Source organism: Manis pentadactyla, chromosome 12 (genome assembly GCF_030020395.1).
Source record: "Manis pentadactyla isolate mManPen7 chromosome 12, mManPen7.hap1, whole genome shotgun sequence".
Lineage (NCBI taxonomy): Eukaryota > Metazoa > Chordata > Mammalia > Pholidota > Manidae > Manis > Manis pentadactyla.
Genome location: NC_080030.1, coordinates 72,413,084 through 72,431,642, shown reverse-complemented (window position 1 = coordinate 72,431,642; position 18,559 = coordinate 72,413,084). Strand labels below are relative to the sequence as shown.

General features: G+C 44.5%; 1 protein-coding gene across 6 annotated transcripts; it reads left to right on the top strand.

Annotated features, from left to right (window-relative positions):
* Positions 1 to 422: 422 nt before the first annotated feature.
* Positions 423 to 10,454, top strand: VGLL2 (vestigial like family member 2). Of its 6 annotated transcripts, XR_008992776.1 has the most exons (6): positions 1,658 to 1,968; positions 4,146 to 4,455; positions 6,479 to 7,000; positions 8,162 to 8,224; positions 8,307 to 8,596; positions 9,222 to 10,454. XR_008992776.1 is itself a non-coding variant. In XM_036925040.2 (5 exons), the coding sequence occupies exons 1-4, from the start codon at positions 1,888 to 1,890 to the stop codon at positions 8,203 to 8,205; spliced, it is 957 nt and encodes a 318-aa protein (XP_036780935.1). In that variant the 5' UTR covers positions 1,658 to 1,887; the 3' UTR covers positions 8,206 to 8,224; positions 8,307 to 10,448. The 6 variants fall into 6 exon arrangements, 5 of the variants coding, with proteins under 5 accessions (XP_057345298.1, XP_036780934.1, XP_036780935.1 ...); XM_036925040.2 differs by having other exon boundaries at positions 8,307 to 10,448; XM_036925043.2 differs by lacking the exon at positions 8,162 to 8,224 and having other exon boundaries at positions 8,391 to 10,446.
* Positions 10,455 to 18,559: the final 8,105 nt, after the last annotated feature.

Here is an 18,559-nt window from a genome sequence, read left to right as displayed (position 1 = left end):
CTAGGAAGCCTGGCCTCTAAAAGAGGCTCGCGTAAAATTAGACTAAGGAGTGTATTTATTTATTTCAATTTTCTTTAAAATAGATTACAGCGTGGTTAAAGAAACTCTCCAACCCCTCAGGATGGCTCATCATTTATAAGCGAAATTGGAGACATGGAGCCATTACCCAGTTATATTTCGGACAAAACCAAAACGGCAACCCTGAAACAATTTGTATTAAAATATTCACATAATATAAAATATCATGTTTTGAAATATTAAAACATATCTTTAAGGGTGCATGAGTTTGCAATTATACAGCCTGAGAATCAGTACCAGATTTTTGTTGGATTTGAACCGGGGGCGGGTAACTAGAGTTGGCTTGAATCAGTAATCCACGCCCCCTCTGCCTTGGATCTGGGTTCTCAGTGCCCCCAACCTCCGCCCCTGCCGCCCCACAAGTGTGACCCACCACTGTTCCCAGCCATTCAGAGAGCCTTGTCTCCATTCATTTCTAAGCCTGTAAGAGGGAGGACTCCACTGTTGCACCCCCTTCCCCAAGGAGCTAGTTGGGGTTGGGGGATGACTGGAGAGGATGGAGAGTGTCGCGGGAAGCCTGGCGGCGCCGGGAGAACTCTAGAACTGGAAAAATAAAGGCAGTGCACGTTTCACAGCTGAAGTGTTTCCTCTTTCACCTCTCTAAAATCAAACAAAATCGCGGCTGTGTATTACCGGCTGAAAAAGCAATAAAAGCCTCTCTGGCTTCCCTGAAGTTCTTAGAATCACTCCTCTTGCAGCCAACGAGTCCTCTTCCCAAAAAGTTACCGCAACTTTAAAGGACGCGCGCGGGCCAAGGAGACCCGAGGAGGCCGGGGGCTGGGTAGGGCCTCCTGGACTCGTCGAAAACCACTGGCGCCGGGAGGAGCCAGAGGCGGGGCTCGAACTACGCGAATGGAGCGGGTTCGGGTGGAGTACTTCAAAGTGAATGGGGCGGGATCGAAGTCTAGAGATGCAGAAGGAACTGGACTGCGGAATCCAGGTGCGGGAACTGGCGGCGGGAGGACAGGGTCCCAGGCGCAAAGTAGGTGCAGCCCAGACAGCGGTTACAAGCTACAGCCACTGCCATTTCCCCGCAGAGGGAGCTCCGCGCTCGGCCCGAGTCCTCCGACTCCGACAGCGTGTCCGCGACGTCCCGGATCTCAGGGCGGGATTCCTGGGGGATAGCACCGTCCTTTCCCGCACATCTCCCAGAGCCGAGAGCAGAGACTCTGCCCCATCTTGCCGTCCCTTGACGCAAACCCTCAACTCTCCAAAGTGAGGCCGGGGCTGTCCCACAAGACCTTTCCCCACCACGCCCCAAATTTCATTCTCCCTCCCAGAGCAAGAGCCCCACTAACTCCCTACGCCGTAGATCTCTTGTCTGTCTGTCTGTCTCTGTCTCGATCTCTCTTTTAACCTGGAACTCCCTTTTTCTCTGGGTGCGAAGCCCCAGGGCTCACGCGGGGACTGTGCAGTTCGCCGCCCCTTTGGCCACTGGCTCGCGGCCGTTAGCTGGGGAAACCGACCGGCAGCCCCTCCGGCCCTCCGCCCGCGCGCCCCCGGTCCCCGCCCCTAGGCGCCCCCACCCCTTCCGCGGCCCCGGAATGGCGTCAGCACGCCCGCCGGGCGTGGGGTTTAAATGCCCACTAGCGGGAGCCCGGGCGCCCCGGTCCCTGAGCGCAGTCTGGGTTGGACCTGCGGGGGTGGGGGGGAGCGTGCCAGCGGGAGCCCGAGCCGCGGAGCGCGCTGCCCTGCTCTGTCGCCGATGACTCGGGACGTCGCGACCCAGCGCCCCCCATGCAGGCCCCCTGCGCTCTGCAGACTCAGAGTTGATAATAAGACACCTACCCGACTCCGCTGCGGGGAGCCATGAGCTGTCTGGATGTTATGTACCAAGTCTATGGTCCTCCCCAGCCTTACTTCGCAGCCGCCTACACCCCTTACCACCAGGTACGTGTCTCCCCCGCCCGGGTCCTCGGAGGGGACGGTCGCCGCCAGTCCGAGCACCGCCTGTGCCCGAGGTCCGGGGCGCCTCCGCGCGGGGCGCGAGCGTCAGGCCCACGGGCTCCGCCGAGATGCGGGAACAGCGGCGCTGCCACTCGGTGGGTTGAGCTGACCCCTTTAGCTTGTCCATTTACTCTCTCGGGACGGCAGCTAAAGCCCTGCTAATGCGTGCTCCGTCCTTTCCGGGAATTAACAGACGAGGGTCGCACGGGCTGGATTGTCTTCTTAGAGTCTGTCGGACTCCAGATTATTCCGTGCGGGTGCGGGGAGATGAGAGCAAAGGTCACTCAGGGAAAACCAAACTCCCATCTGACCGGTGACAAAACAAAAGCTAAGGCCTGTCTCTTCCTGTCTGAGATGGAAAGACACTCGTTCTCATCCATGCAAGCTTATCTCAGGAATACTTTTTTTTTCCGTTTCAATTCTCAGACGATCAGACCAATTAATTCCAGAACCAGCGAATTCATTACAAAAGAACAGCGCGAAAAGCACAGGTTTTATAATATTTTTGCAAAGTTCTGGGAAGTATTACTGGGGCACGACAGACGCTGCAGAGGCGAGCGTCAGAGATAATATTTCGCCTTTCTGGAACCTGCATGGCTGAATAGGGCAACCCTGACTTCAAAAAATCCATTTTTAAGAAAGACCACTTAACGCTGGTTCTGCAAGCTCTTAAGTTTTGTTTCATTATTCCGATTTCTTTTTTCTCCGTGCTGTGTCTGGTCGGCCGGTTTTTCTTTCCATTTCCTTAACTGATGTAGTAGAAACTGAGGACAGTAGTCCAGGAAAAGAACAAGATCACACACCCAGTGGGTCTACGACTCTGGAGCAGGTTCCAAAGTGAGGAACTGGACTCCTTCTTTGAGGAGAATAAAATATATCGCAAGGCCAAGTCCATGCTTCTGCCAATTTTGCTTGTAAATTCGGAATGGCTATTGAAAAATTTCCTGATGAATTAATGGTGGAATGAATAAGGTTTATTTTTTGCTCTTTTTCCTCCTCCTTCCCTTTTTAAACTTTCCAACCAAGAGTTTGTTTAGTCTCTATGTTAATTTTAGGAATCACCAGTTTCTCCTTGTACCGAATGGGAATGTGGTAGAAGTGGTGGTATAGCTAAATAGCTACAGTCTTTTGGTGTCAGAAAATAAATACTCCTTCTCAGGCTGGGACTACTGCAAAGAGGAGAGATAGGTTGGTTTTTTTTTTTGTCTGTCTGCTCATTTCTACTGCCTAACCCTGGGCTGATTTTTGCATTAAGATTTCTGTACATTTTTGTATGCTCCACCAGGTTTCAAGGCCATCTTTGTCTGTATAATGCTTTAACACTGCATTCAGTCCATTGCTCAAGAAGCCAAGATCTTCTGATACACCTTTTTGTTACTTGTTTCCTCACTATGCATATAGATGGTGAGGGTAGAGATGTGTATAGCTCCCTAGTTTTTCCTTACTCAAAAGAAGATCCCTTTAAAAACTGAGACAATTTTTAAACGGACAGTTTATGGGCTACCAAATATCAACTTGTTCTCATTAAAATAATCCATGTCATGATGCTATTCCACATTTTTATCCCACATGATTCTTCCCTAAATGGAACTGTTTCATACCTTCTGCAGCAGTTCTTCCTTTACTTTCCTGGCTGTGTGAAGTGGATTTTCATATTTTCCTGTTCCATCCTGAAGATGCTTAATCCTGCATCTTGTGTCTGGGTTCACAGGCAGGGGACAGTCAGGCAATAACGGGAATTGGGTTCTCTTTCCCCCTGGAGACTGATTTTTAAAATATATCTTCCCTGAACCTGGCTCTGCAGTGAAGCTCAGCTCAAAACCTAGCTGATTAGGCATCTTCTGGAACCTTCACCCTAACACCTTCAGAGAGCTGCTTTGGTTGTCGGCAGCAATTCCGGAGAGATACAGCCACTGAGACGGGCAGTCTGCCTCTCAGGAACCCCACCCTGGTTCAGCTGCAGGTTGGAGGCCTGCTGACTGTGTGCCCTACGTTACTGAGCACTGGGCTCAGGTATAGGTGCCAGTTTTCCCCTGGAAACTTTAGGGATCCAGATGAAGGAATGCAGTCGGAATCCAATTTGTCATCTCTTTTGAAACTGACTTTCTTTCTTTGAGCAGAAACTAGCCTATTACCCCAAAATGCAAGAAGCCCAGGAGTGCGACGCCAGCCCCAGTGACAGCAGTGGCAGCCGCAGCTCTTTTTCCAGCCAAACACCGGCCAGTATAAAAGAGGAAGAAGGCAGCCCAGAGAAAGAGCGCCCTCCAGAGGCTGAGTACATCAACTCCCGCTGCGTCCTGTTCACCTATTTTCAGGGGGACATCAGCTCTGTGGTGGACGAGCACTTCAGCAGGGCCCTGAGCCAGCCTAGCAGCTATTCCCCAAGCTGTACAAGCAGCAAGGCACCGAGGAGCTCCGGGCCCTGGCGGGGTGAGTACAGGGCCTCGCTGGTAAGGGCAGCCAGCCTGGGGGCCACCTACAGGAGCTCGAGGAGATGCGGCTGAGAGAATAGCAGGTGTTAGAGAAGAGGTGAGAAGGGCCTCTTGGGGTGGGTAGGGAAACGAAGGAGGAAAGAGCACCTGCATGAGCCCTCTCCTTGAAACAGCAGAATAGAGCAGTGACCTAGGAAAACAGTAGCCTTGACATTGAGAGACCTAAATTTTCATGTCGGCTTTACCACTTCATAGCAATATGACCTTGGACAAGTCTCTTAACCTCTTTGAGGTCACTCTATTTACCAGTCTCTAAAATTAGAATAATACTTGCCCTCTTAACTATCCTTTGAGATGGCTGTAAGACAAATAGGAAAATGTATGTAAATATTCTGTGGAAATGTGAGGTTTCCCACACTCTCCCACACCAGCGTAGGAGAGGACCTTCACCTACAACAGCGTACAGGGCCCTTACCCACTTTCTGAAAATTTGCCCAAAGGAGAAAATCCTAGCCCCCCCCTCCTCTGCAAGCAAAATCTGCTGTAGAATGTCTCCCAAAATCTACCAATGCCTTTTGCCAGGTTTCATTCACTTGGGAAATATTGAAGCAAAAAATGTATTTCAATAAGCAAGTAAAGTACCAAAGAAATAAAAACATAGGTACAACCAAAGCATTTCTAAGGGCTTTCCCCAAACACAGCCCCTTTTTATTGTTCAACCTTGTCACAAAGCACTCCTTTACGTATCTTGGGACAAGGATTTCTTGGACAAGTCAACTAAATCTCCATTCCGTTCTGAAACCTCAACTTCCCTTAATTTCCAAGACAACAGTGGGTATAACTGCTTGGTAAACTTTCTCACTAAACTTAGTTTGTGGTGTGTGCCAAGCTGTGAAATGAGGATTGCTATAAAAAGGAAATCATACTATATTGAGGAGTAATGGCAACCTTCACCCTCCCTTTTTTTTCCTCAGAGAGTCTGACAGTTTGTTCAAGCCTTTTGCCTAGACAAGAGGCAAAACATTAGTTATGAATATATTAATATTCTTTGTATTCTCCAGTTGCCTAAATATTTCTAACAGTAAGACTGTTGACTACTTAGAATGCATTGTCAAGGCATTTTCAATTCTCTACTATGCAGTACAGATGCCTTCCCCAGAAGGGGATCCTCAATAAAGGTCCCTTGAGTTAAATGTCTTTCTTACCCCTTTTCCCCACTAAAGGCAAATTTGATCTAAATGCTGTTCTCTTAAAGTATTTCAGGCATTAGGGGGTCAACGATGATACTGACAATAATAGTAATTATTATTCCTGGTATCCACACTTTAATGCAGTTTATTAATTGAAAGTTAAAAGGCTTTTTCCTCACATCCTTCTGTGCAACTAACACAGCTGCCCTTTCAATATGTCTAGTTTACTTGTTTGCTTTCGTTCTCGGGGAAAAAAAATATTTGAATGAAGGTTTCTAGAAAAGAGGCTAGTAATAGCAAGATTTCGAAATATGTCGATGGACTTCCAGTCTATCGTAGGCCTTTGGGGGGGGGGTACATTTTCTGGAGCAAGGAGGCTGCAAAGCGAGAATAGGTAGTAAGATCGCTAGGCGGCCAAGAATGGGACGTGGTATCTTTGAAGGCGAGGCTGCGGGCTGGAAAGGGACGCCGTGTCTGCCCCAAGGAGGCAACCGAGGCAGCTCAGCCTCAAGTAGAAGGGAGCTCCCTGCTTCCCCAAACTGGGCGGATGCTTCTCTCTTCCTTTTCCGTATTGAAGAAGCGTCTGCAAAATCCGAGGAAGCGGCCCTCCCTCCCAAGGGGTTCCCCCATTTTGCGAGGCTTCGGCCTCTCATTCAGTCTGCAGCTTCCTCAGAGAGGTGCCGCCGCAGAGGCCAGGCTCCGAGCCGCTGTTTGCCAGTCCTTCGGCCGCCCGGCGCGCCCAGCTCACCCTCTGTGCAGGCTCGGCGCTCGCGTCTCCCTGCGGTGACGCGCTCCTCTCTTCTTTCCTCCCCGCCGCCTCGCCGGCTGCAGACGGCTCCTTCCCGATGAGCCAGCGCAGCTTCCCCGCCTCCTTCTGGAACAGCGCGTACCAGGTGCCCGTGCCCGCGCCTCTGGGCAGCCCGCTGGCCGCCGCGCATTCGGAGCTGCCCTTTGCCGCCGCCGACCCCTACTCTCCGGCCGCGCTGCACAGTCACCTGCACCAGGGCGCGGCCGAGCCCTGGCACCACGCACACCCGCACCACGCGCACCCCCACCACCCCTACGCGCTGGGCGGCGCCCTCGGTGCCCAGGCCGCCGCCTACCCGCGGCCCGCCGCGGTGCACGAGGTCTACGCGCCGCACTTCGACCCGCGCTATGGGCCACTGCTGATGCCCGCCGCCTCCGCGCGCCCTGCCCGCCTCGCGCCCGCCCCGGCGCCCGCGCCCAGCAGCCCGCCCTGCGAGCTCTCCGCCAAGGGCGAGCCGACCGGCGCCGCGTGGGGCGCGCCAGGGGGACCCTTCGCGAGCCCCGCGGGAGACGTGGCCCAGGGCCTGGGCCTCAGCGTGGACTCAGGTAAGCGGGAGAGGGCGCCTGGCCTCCGCGGGCCCCTTCTGCCCTATGACCGACTCTGGGCTGAGCCCCAGGCCTCCGTCAGTTCTCCTGGGAGCCCCCGGTAACCCTTGGCCCAAAGGTCTGTGTGGCGGGGTTGTGTTTGAGCAGAAAGATGACCCACATCGGTGTGGGCAGAATGAGAAAGTAATACCTGCTCTAACATACCTAGTAAATATTACAAAAGATCTTTTTAAAAAGAAAATTTATTGGAAATGTTCTAGTTCTGCGCTGTTCAATTCTGTAGCCACTAAGCCACATGTAGCTGTTGAGCACTTGAAATGTGGCTGGGCCAAAGAAGTGTGATGTAAGCGTGTGAAGCACACCGGATTTCAAAACTTTCTACCAAAAAAGAATGTAAATTTCTCTCCCTAATATTTTTATATTGATTGCATATTGAAATATTTTCAGCTCACTGAATACTGAATATATTGAGTTAAATAAAATATATTACTAAGACTGCTTCTCACCTGTTTTTTCTTACTTTTCAAAGTGTCTGTTAGAGAATGTAAAACTATGCCTGTGGTTTTATTGGACAGCGCTGATCTAGAGTACCTGCTAAGAGAGTAGTTTAAAATCCTCTATAGCCTGGGGAGCTGGGGCGGGTGGGGGCGGTTACGTCACCTAGTGACAGTCTTAAAGAAAAATACGACTGATACCAGCTTAATTGCTTAATTAAATAGGTCTCCTCAAAACGTAAAAATTAACGAGAATAAGATGTTCATGATAATATCAAGCCTCTATCTTACGGAGTTGAATTTGAAAGGCACAATTAAATATGCGTTTACTCTTTTGCTTGCTTTATTTTGTGGGCAAATAAAAAAAATGGTTATATTATAAATGCGGTCGTTAGCCCGTAGTTTTGCCTGCTCCCGTTTCCCTCAGGCGGAGATGTGACATTTATGCTGCTTTGCTTTTACTTTCATTCATGTCCTTTAGATGAATTCTGTGACTTACACAATAAAAAGAGTGATGTTTTTCTCTTTCCTTAAATCTTATGCCTTCCCTCCCCCATCCCTTCTCTCTCCTCCTCTCTCTCCCTCTTCCTCTCTCTCCCTCTCCCCCATCTCTCTCTATCTCCCTCCCTCCTCCCCCACCCCTCTCTTATTTTCTTTCTGCTTTCAGGTTTGCAGCCTCGGGACAAAAGCAAGCATCTGTGCTGGTGTTAGACAGCCCACCTTCTTCCCTGTAGGTCTCTGCATAGCACCATTGGTGACACTCAAAGCCAAAAGCGAGTGGGTTTGTAACAGCTTCTGATCTTGGTTTGCAGCTCGCCGTTATTCCCTCTGTGGTGCATCCCTCCTGAGCTGATCTGCTGACCCAGGGTTTCCCCTTCCCTTTCCCTTCTGACCAGCCACGGAGGCTCAGCACCTGTGCCTCTCACTTCATGGATGACGACGTGGGGGAAGGCAGAGACTTCAAACTTCTCCGTGAATTGAGAAAACCAAAACACACATCTACAGAAATTTTGTCTAAAAATAATTCCTTCTGCCATAAGAGCAGATCCAGACTCTGAATTACGTGTAATGACTTTTGAGGAGATCACTGGAAATATCTATGGTAAGCTCACTTAGGTGGTATGGTGTCATAAGTTTTCTTGGAAAGAGCGAAAGGAAATGGAGATTTTGGTGTGAATATTTTTTATGCTGGTGTGAATTATTTCATTAAGTAGTGTGATCATAGCACTACAGATGTCAATATCCTCAGATTTAAAATGTATTTGTATTTGCATTGAAGACTGTGGTAGAGAAATAAAAAGAAACCACTTCCTGCTTCCTCATCTCGTGTAGCCTGCAGCTCCCATCCTGCCTACATAGCCCCTCCCTAGAGCACCCACTGCAGACACAAAGACACACTTTTTCCTTTGGACTGTGAACATGGAAGCCCCAGCCTGAATGTGAGTGGCAAGTGGCTTATCTGGAGCCGCCTGCCCAAGTCTTATTGAAATGCAGCTGTTGTAGGACAACTGTTCAAAGCTCCACAAATACATCGACCAAGGTGGCACTTCCCAGTGTTTGGTACAACAATTGCAATTGCACTGGATATATTTTATATATGTGTGTGTTTATATATATATCATATTTTTTACAAGGAACATTTTATGATGAAAGAAGAAACCCTTCTCTGCCTTCTCTTCCACTAATTCTGTCCCTCCCTCCCTCCCTCCTCCTCTGGTGAAAAAAAGCAACAAGAGACCCCAACTGTCTCCGTGAAGAGGGAGGAATCATCACAAAAAGCAGAAAAGTCCATAGAGTCTCCAGTACCTCGAATTTTTCTGTCTATGGTCATGATTTGGTCACTTGAGTGTTGGGACAGGGAGAGGGGTCTGTTCATGGGCAAAGCTGAAGGCGATGAGGAAAAAGAAATGAACATTAAACGTGTCTGTTTACTACAAGGTTGCTGTGTTGTTTCATCAAAAAAATAATAAACATCGTAGTTTTTCACCAGTAGAATAATTTATAGTAGTAAGATCTTATGTCAGTAAGTAATATTGCTTTATATATATATATATATATAGTGCCTTTTGTTTTTCCCGAGTGTTTGTAATGCTGTGAAACCTGTTAACCTTTTTCCCCTTTCTTGGAGGTGAGAAGTTAGGTATCCCTACTCTGTTTTACAGATGAGGAAACTGTGGCCCCTAGAAGCTCCAGGCTTACCTGTTTGCGTTCACTGAATTAAAAGCAGAGATGGTACAGAATGCACTACTTGTACACCATCCAGTCAGGTACATAGTTATTATTCCCCAGAAGAGAATTAATGTTACTCCTTAAATTCTAGACTCTTAGGACAGGAGAGTTGTCAGTTACAAATGTTTTTGAAATACTGGTTATTTTATGTTTTAATAAGCTAGGCTAAGAAACCAAACCTACCAATAGGCAAAAAAAAAAAAAAATGAAGAAGAAGAAAGAAGGGAGAGAGGGACAAAGGCAGGAAGGAATTTGTGGTCTTTATTTTCTTTTGACATCAGTTATTTGTGTTGTCACTAAAGTGCCTGAGAAGTATTTTGTGTTCAAATTGCCCTGGTAGATTGTTAAACCATAAAAACAGTAGTTCAAATGTTGACTTACATTATAACATGTGAAGCAAATAAAATTTATTTGTATTTGAATAAAGAGCTGAACACAGTGCAGGGACACTTCTCAGAGCATGGCTGAGCAGAGCTGCTCATCCCCTATCTTTGTGGTAGCTGTGAAGCAAATTATAGTCCTTACAAGAAACAATTACTATTTTTGCTCAGATGAAAGGTACTATATGGTTATGCTGCACCAAATGTGATAACAATAATAATAACTAATGTTAATTGTTTATCAGTTACTGGTCTGAGGGCTTTATATGTAAATTAACTCATTTAAGCTTCACAAGAATTCTGTGTGGTAGTTGTTATTGTGATCCTCTTACTGATGAGAAAACTGAGGCTTACAAATGAGAAAAAATTTGCCCAGTCACATAGCAAGAAGTGGCAGAGCCAGGATCCCAACCGGCAGCCTTGGTACAGAGCACTCGTACCCACTGCAGTAACTGCCTGTCCACTGCTGATTTGTCTCCTCACCAACAGAATAAGGCAGTGAAGACTGGATTTACAGAATCCCAGATCTCAAGGAACATTATCCAAATAAGACATTATCCAGACTCCTTCCTCAAATGACACTACCACCTGTAGACCATTCAGGCAGGTGCACATTTCCATTCTTCTCCAAGAAGGAATTATTATTGCTTCTTTAATTAATTCATTTCAGTATCTAACAGACATCACTGCTCTGAAGCTCTACACACCCAACCTGACCAAGTATAAGAGTTAGCCTGAAGTTGGGGCAATGAAGCAATAAGTAAAATTAACTTTGGACTTCTCTGTGGATTTTTTAAATCCATGGTATATGAAAGCGTAAATAAGATGCATTAAATTCCAGCACACTTTTTAGAATTGGTCAGAGTACACAGATGAAGAGAAAACACACCTGGTGCACTCTCTGCTGGACGTACCTCCGAGTGGTCCCCACCCAGACAGCTCCTCACCTGTGCTTCACCAGTGCTGGCACTCACCAGACCTCTGACAGAATCCACATGGAGCATTTTTCCAGCCACGAGGGTCTGACTACTGAAACCTCTCTCCTGAGCTTCATCTAACCTGAATATCAGGTTGCTGGCAAGGAGCCTCATTCAAGGGAACAGTCTGGGGCAGTCCTGAACAGCCCCTCTGGATGCTGAGCTGGGCTCCAGCAACCTGACGGAGGATGCAGGGAGCAGAGCAGTTCCCTTCATGTTACATGTTTCCAAAGTAGAAACACAAGATGACCTAACACTCTAATGATTCAATTCTGTGTACTAAAGGCATCAAAAGAACTTTGATGAGTTATTAGCCCTTTTGACATTCATTAGGTCCACTAAGTCATGCAAAACATGAATATCCGTGCCTGCCTTGCCAATATTTGTGAGATCATGCAAGTTAGAGAAGCCCTGGTAGTTGAAAAAAGGACATTAAGGAAATGAGGGATGACATGAGAAAAGGCAGACATGACATTTTTGCCTGTATTATTCTTGATTGGGGTCCTGAAAGGAAGATAAGAGTCTCCTGTAACCATCCCTGTTGGCTCTGGTGTCCTCATGCAGTTTTCCCCGCATGCACCTCTCCCTGCTGAGATGAAAAACGGTGATGAAAACGGGAGAGACAGCTCTCTGCCACCAAGTGATCCTTTTGCCGATTGCCCTATGGCTGAGAACTCAGTCACCCAACTACAGGGAACTCTATCTGTTCTGTTCCTTCAGTTTAAAAGGAGTTGCCATCCTCTCTCATTTCCCCTATGAAGTTCTATTTCAATGCATGGCAAATTCTAGCAATGACTTAAGATTGATTCGGGCCTAGATGGGAAGGAAGACATAGATGGTGGGTGTTAGGACTTAGACTTCCTGACTGGAAGCTTCTCTTTGCCACTCTTTCCTGGTAAGTACTGCATTTTCTGTGCCCTTTTGCATGGTGGGGGGGAGGGGGAGGGGGAACAACTCCTTAAGGTAATTTTAACTTCTAATTTGCTTAGAATTAGACACCTTGCATTTATGTATAGGCACCCATACATCTTCTATCAAAACAAGTCCTTTTTTTAAGGACTTAATGATTGATTGCTTGGGAGTTAGAGGAGGTAAAGATAATAAATAAAACAGACTAACTGCTTTCCATATAAATGCCATTTTCATAAGTTGCATTTTTAAATGTAATTCCTAAAGTATGAAAATATGGAAGAAAAATTGAAAGATACCTGAAAAGACTAAAAATAAACCAAAAAGCATAAGATTCCTTTATAAAATTGCTTTAATAGTCTGTTAATTTGCATGCAAATAATTCACATTTTGATTGTACTTGTCAAAGTCTTTGAACTATATATATATATATTCCATTCTTCTTTGCAAGATATTTAAGACTTACTATTCATGATATTTTACATATTCCTAAAACCTGGGGTAAAGGAATTAACATCCAAAAGGCAGTATCATTATTACAGTTGCTGTTTGTATATAACTGAAGTTTTGACATTCACACAAGCAACAAGGTTAAACAAAAATAAATTTCAAATGCCCTAAACATCAGCTCTCCCTCATCTCCCATGAATAAGTGAAACTTAATAATACAAATCTGGTATCTGCACATATAATCTATCTACAAAAATCACACACACACACATGCACACACACACTCTCTCTCATACACACATGGATTCAAGCCTGAAGAGAAGTCAGAAACACCATGCCCTCAGACAGGCACAGACACAAATGATTATTCTCACTTGACAGACCAACTGTACCTCTCTTTCCTTGTATTTCACTCCATTCCCAGAGGGCTGGATCAGGAAAGAGACACTTGATAACTACTGTTTCCGTGGTTGAAATATTTGTGAAGTTAACGCATAATCTGAAAGCAGAAGCTAATAAATTATAGGGTGCTAATTGGAGCTGAAATGGGGCTGTCAATCATGTTATCCTAAACACTTGAGAGACCCTCATAACCTAAAAAGGCAAGGTGGCCTTCAGGAAGAGCTCCCAGTTGTTTGCAACCGTGACCACCTCTCCAGCAGAAACACCGAGTCTGGGGAGAGTGGCTTCTGGCAGAGTCAGCAGAGGTGAATCTGCTAATCCAAATTTATTTTAAGAAGATAGACAAATTCTCTTTTAGGGGGATAGAGTAAAGTATTGTAGTGAAGAATTAGTGTTTAGAGAAACATTGTTTAAAGAAAGATATGTATTGAATTTACTAGAATAATTATTATTTTGGTAGAACATTACCCCTTATTTGGAATTTTTCACTTTAAAGAATAAGTTCAACTCAATAAGAGAAACATCTAAATTCTGCAATACAGTGTCATGTCTACCTCAAGTTACAGTATTTCTGTGAGTTTTCCAATGTACTCTCATGGAATTAAGCTCCTCTAAAATAAAAATAAGACATCCAAATTCCTTTGCATTACTGGAATTTATTTATTTCACTTTAAAAAGTATCAGCAGCATCTGCCCTATTCCTTGTATTCTGACAATCTCCTACTAAGCCTTGGTTCTTATCTCCTAGTGTTTCAAAATGACTAAAGTGATGTCACTCAAACTATCCTCCTCTTTTCTCATTATTTCCATTTCCTGTCAAAACTGTGCAAATTAATAAATATGTAATTATCATTGTATATGAGAAATTTAAAGTAAACTAAACTTTGGGAAACTAAAGAATTAAATTTTTAAATTCCTAATCAATATTTAGATGACTCTGTAGTTACCAATTAAAAATTTTTACCAACTTTTATTTATGGAGTACATTAGTCTCTGTGTATTTGCTACTAGTAAATACTCATATATTTATTTTATAATTTGGAAGCTTCTTTAGAATACTTCAAATAAAATAGTTTTCACTCAGGAAAAGCAAATCAATTCTCTTAAAATTCTAAACACACAGTTGCTCAAACCAACAATTATAATTGTTGAGAATGTCATGAGCTTATTTCTTCTCCTGCTAATTGTCATTACTATGGCTTTGCCCTTATTTTTGGCAACCACATGATCAGCCTGGTCCCAATAATTATATTATCAAGAAATAGGATGAAAAAACAAAGCAAAAAAAATATTTTTGTTATTCCTGTTTGTTTTTACTAGGTACAACCCTATTTCTTTTTGTTTCTAACATATTTTATTCAAGGTGTAATCCATCCCAGAAAACAATTGAATATTTTTCCTCTCATATGACTTTTTTTTTTATGGTACCTCTTTTTTTTATGGGATTTGCTGATACCTCTGGAAGCACTGCTAAAAGTTCTGTGTACTCCACCCTGCTTTCTGGAGTGTGAAATCCTGTTTCTACTTCAGACAGTTTCTCTTGCACACACAGAAACTGACAGAATGGCTTTGACAGATTTTGGTAAGAAACGTAGAAAACAGAGCTTATGACATCTGTTCTTCCTTGTTCAAAGGCTTCTTCTAAAAACACATTCTTTAGTCGTACTTTGTTTAAAGGAGTAAGAAGAGTCTTAGGAAATGTCAGACGTACCCCTGGGGGGAAATCAAGGGGATGTTGTATTCAACTGGAATTGATGGAAGAAAAATATAATTCACAGTTTTATTCATAATAGTTCCAAATATCTAGTTAGTATATTAAAAGTGGTAATACTAACACCATCATCTTGCGTTGAAGTTCAGGATGTCTGCTTATTTGATGTGCGAAGAATGGTGTTATTATAAACAGGACTGAAAGTTTTAAAAATCCACCAGTGGGATACTGCTGTCTTCCTTTTTGCTTGAGATATAAAATATATTGAAACTAAAAATAAACAATGCCTCACCGCCATTACATGTACCAGGCTTCAGATGAATGAGGTAGAAAGCATAGGCACCACTGAACCTCCTGTGTTGCGGAACAAGGGAAAGACATTGAATGTTAAAGTAAAATTATACAGCTTAATAGTATCTCAGATCAGAAGACTTCTGACTTCATTTTACTGCTGTTTTAGAGTGTTTATTTAATTATTGTCACTTCCTTTATTGGAAGAATTTCTAATTTGAACTCAATTATACATCCTTTATTTTCCTTTTCCTTACTATACACAGAAAAGTTCTGAAAGTAACATTACAGAAAATGCTTTGCGTGTTGCCTTTCATTTCCTCATCTAGTTCTTGTTTTCTGTCCTATATGCCCATATCAATACTCAGAATGAAGTTAGAGCTATTTTGTCTTAGTTTTCAGGAGGACATCAAGCTCACCATGAGATGATTTCAGTGCAAGAGTACACAGTCTAGAAATCACTGGAGTACTTAAACACAGTCCTAGTTGACTGTCCCCCTGGTTAGGGCAGTGAGCTGTTTTTCTCATATCACACAGAAGCTTCCTTGTACATTCCTATTTTCCAGTGTTATCAGAAAACCTTCACCTAATCTACCCTCTTATCCAAATGTTAGTCTGGCTTAAGTTCTGCCATTCCACGAAGCTGTGCCTCCACATCTGACACAATGAGTGGTTTCACCCTTATCAGATCTATCTCTTACCACATAATGGCTATGCCACTTATTTGCATCTATTATATAATGCCTTGTGACACAGTTCAGGACCTAAGAGGTTGCAGTAATCCTAAAGATCATCCTGTTCACTCTTATAATATTCTTTACCTCCCTAACTGGGTAATAAGTATAATGAACAGGTACCACCAACTGTTATGAAAAAAAATGCAAATCGTTGCTCTAAACCTCTTATTTTGTTATGTGCAAACCAATTAAAAAATATAGGTTGATCTGAGGTTTGGAATACAAGTTCTAAAAAATGGTCTGGAAGCCTGCTTCAGTAAAAAAAGGAAGGAAGGAGGGAAGGAAGGAAGGAAGGAAGGAAGGAAGGAAGGAAAGGAGGGAGGGAGGGAGGAGGGAGGGAAAGGAAAGAGAGAGAAAAAGTAAAAGGAAGGAAGGGAGGAAGGATGGAAAAGAGAAAGAAAGAAAAGAGAAGGAAGGAAGGAAGGAGGAAGGGAGAGAAAGAGAGAGAGAAAGAAAGAAAAGAAAAAAAAAAAGAAAGAAAAAAGAGAAGAAAGAAAGAGAAAGAAAGAAAGAAAGAAAGAAAGAAAGAAAGAAAGAAAGAAAGAAAGAAAGAAAGAAAGAAAGAAAGAAAGAAAGAAAGAAAGAAAGAAAGAAAGAAAGAAGAGAGAGAGAAAAGTAAGAAGGGAAGGAGGAAGAAACCCTCTTATCAAAAGGAGTGGAGAGAAATTCTGTCACTCAGTAGTTGCGCATTAGCATCAAATATCTTCTTCCTGCGCTTGTGCCCCAATCCTCAATCTCTGTCTTCTGCTCAAGACATCACTTCAAGTATCTTCTCTCTCTGCCTGCATTATCACATTTCCCTTTCTACTGGATCACTCCTGCTAATAATAAAACAGACGGCAATGTTACTATGCCTAAAAAGAACAACAAACACAAACAAATGAAAACCTCCCTGGACCCAATCTCCATTTCTCTGCTCCTAAATGGCAAAACCTTAAATGAGTCTTCTTGCTGCTTCTCCCCTTACTCTTCCACTGCCTCTTGCACCCACTCTAACTCAGCTTCCACTACACACACGCACTGGTCAAGGCCATCAGTTAGCTCTGTCCGCCAAGGCTGAAGATCAGTCTCAGACATCCTCTCCCTTGACTCCTCGATAGGGTGATACATCAGTGAAGATCATCTGAGGAGCAGATGCCAAGACACATATCATGCTCTTGAGGCCTTTTTAATATGTTTGAGCAAGGATACTACATCTAACCCAGCAACGGCAACTGGTGCTGCTGTTTGGTTTAACTCGTGGTGTGCCACAGCCATTCTCCAGTTTGTGCAGGAGCTCTGGTGAGTGAAATAGAGAGATGATAACAAACATGAACCCTGGAACCTTTAAATCTTCAATGGTGGCACTAATCATTGGCATCCTGTGGAATTCTGTTTTGTTTCTGACTCACTATCTTGGCTAGGGGAGGGAAGAAAGGAGGGTAGCAGTTTCAGAGAGTTCCACTTAGCCTCCCACACCATAATATATTTTACCTCACAGGCCCAATGTCCAACCACCAAGTACATCAATCCCAATTACATGTGCAAAGAGTGTGAAATGAGCACCATGACCCTAACAGAGGGGCTACAATGAAGCTTGAGGTCTCTGCTGCCAGCGTCAACTCAGACCCTGGGTCACTGAGCACTCAGACATCTCTGCAATTCCATGACACTATCAAATGCTAGGTTTCCCCCTCACCCGTGTCTACTCTTACATTACAGTTTGCCTCTTGGAACCTAAGAAAGACACCCTCTAGCTCTCACACTTAGCCTTTATTTGTAACATGCCTTTCATTCTCCACTATCTTTCTGCAGAGAATCAGTACAATTTAGGAACAACCAGCCAACTCCACTGTTCTCATAGGCATTATTCCCTCTGTACCTTTCAAATGCCTGAATCATCACACTGGCCAGGGGCAGTTTTCTGCTCTGCTGGGGCATTTTCCTTGCTCATCAACGATGAACTCCTTAGCATTTCGCTGCCACCTTGTGTCTGGGGACTATCTGTGCCCCTGTGGAATTCTGTGTGGGTTCTGGCTCACTCATTACCCAAGTGGCTTAAAAAAACCTCATCATGAGTGATGAAGATAGTGAGTCAGAAACAAAACAGAATTCCACATGTCACTCATGATGAGGTTTTTTTAAGCCACTTGGGTAATGAGTGAACCAGAACCCACACCCTCACTTGCTACCTGTTGTGTTGGGGCATCTCTGGTTCTGTTAGTTAAGAGCCTCGAAGAAACTGATGCCAAGAGAAATAAATGTGCAAGCGACTTGCTGGGGGAAGTGATGGGAATAATCAAGGAGGGGGTGAAAAAGGAGGTCGGGGAAGCCTTCAGATTATAACGCAGGCCTGACACCTGCTAAGAAGAGAGAGAAGGAGGATTGAATAGGAAGATCCTCAGATTATAGTGCAGTTCTGGGAAAGTCTCACTCACCCAGACTGATAGGGAGTAGCCAAGTCAAAATGGCCTGTTAATGGCCAATAATGTCCACATCAGGCAAGAATGGCCCATTTCTAGTACTCCTGTATGTTCAGTCTTTGGTGGGAACTGGTCCAAGGGAAGCAGGACCTGGCAGGAATGTCACAGATCTGAAGGTCCAACAGCAGGAGATAACAATCAGCCATGCTCCCCACAGCAGTTTCCCTGTGAGGCTGATCTAAAGAGCACACTTCCATGTCAACCAGGGGGCCATATAATTTATGCTCCGAACAAGATCACTTTTAAGTATGAAAGGCACACTCATAATAATTAATCAATGACAAAGGCATAAACTGGAACCATCCCAAGCAAACTGGGACATACTGTTATCTTACTTGTCAATAATATTTGGATACAGTTCGTAATTCCATCCTTTTTCAAACTCTGTTCACTTGACTTCCCGGATTCTACTCCCTCTCGATTTTCATACAACTTTTCTCCTCTCCTTCTCAGTCTTCATTGCTAGTCTCTCATCAGCATTCTAATATCTAAACATGGGGTGTCTCTGGCCTCAATC

Excerpts from the sequence above, each read along its gene's own strand:
- VGLL2 (XM_036925039.2), top strand. The coding sequence starts at position 1,888 with ATGAGCTGTCTGGATGTTATGTACCAAGTCTATGGTCCTCCCCAGCCT. Across the intron at positions 1,969-4,145 it reads CCTACACCCCTTACCACCAG|AAACTAGCCTATTACCCCAA; the intron begins GTACGTGTCTCC and ends TTCTTTGAGCAG. Across the intron at positions 4,456-6,478 it reads GAGCTCCGGGCCCTGGCGGG|ACGGCTCCTTCCCGATGAGC; the intron begins GTGAGTACAGGG and ends CGCCGGCTGCAG.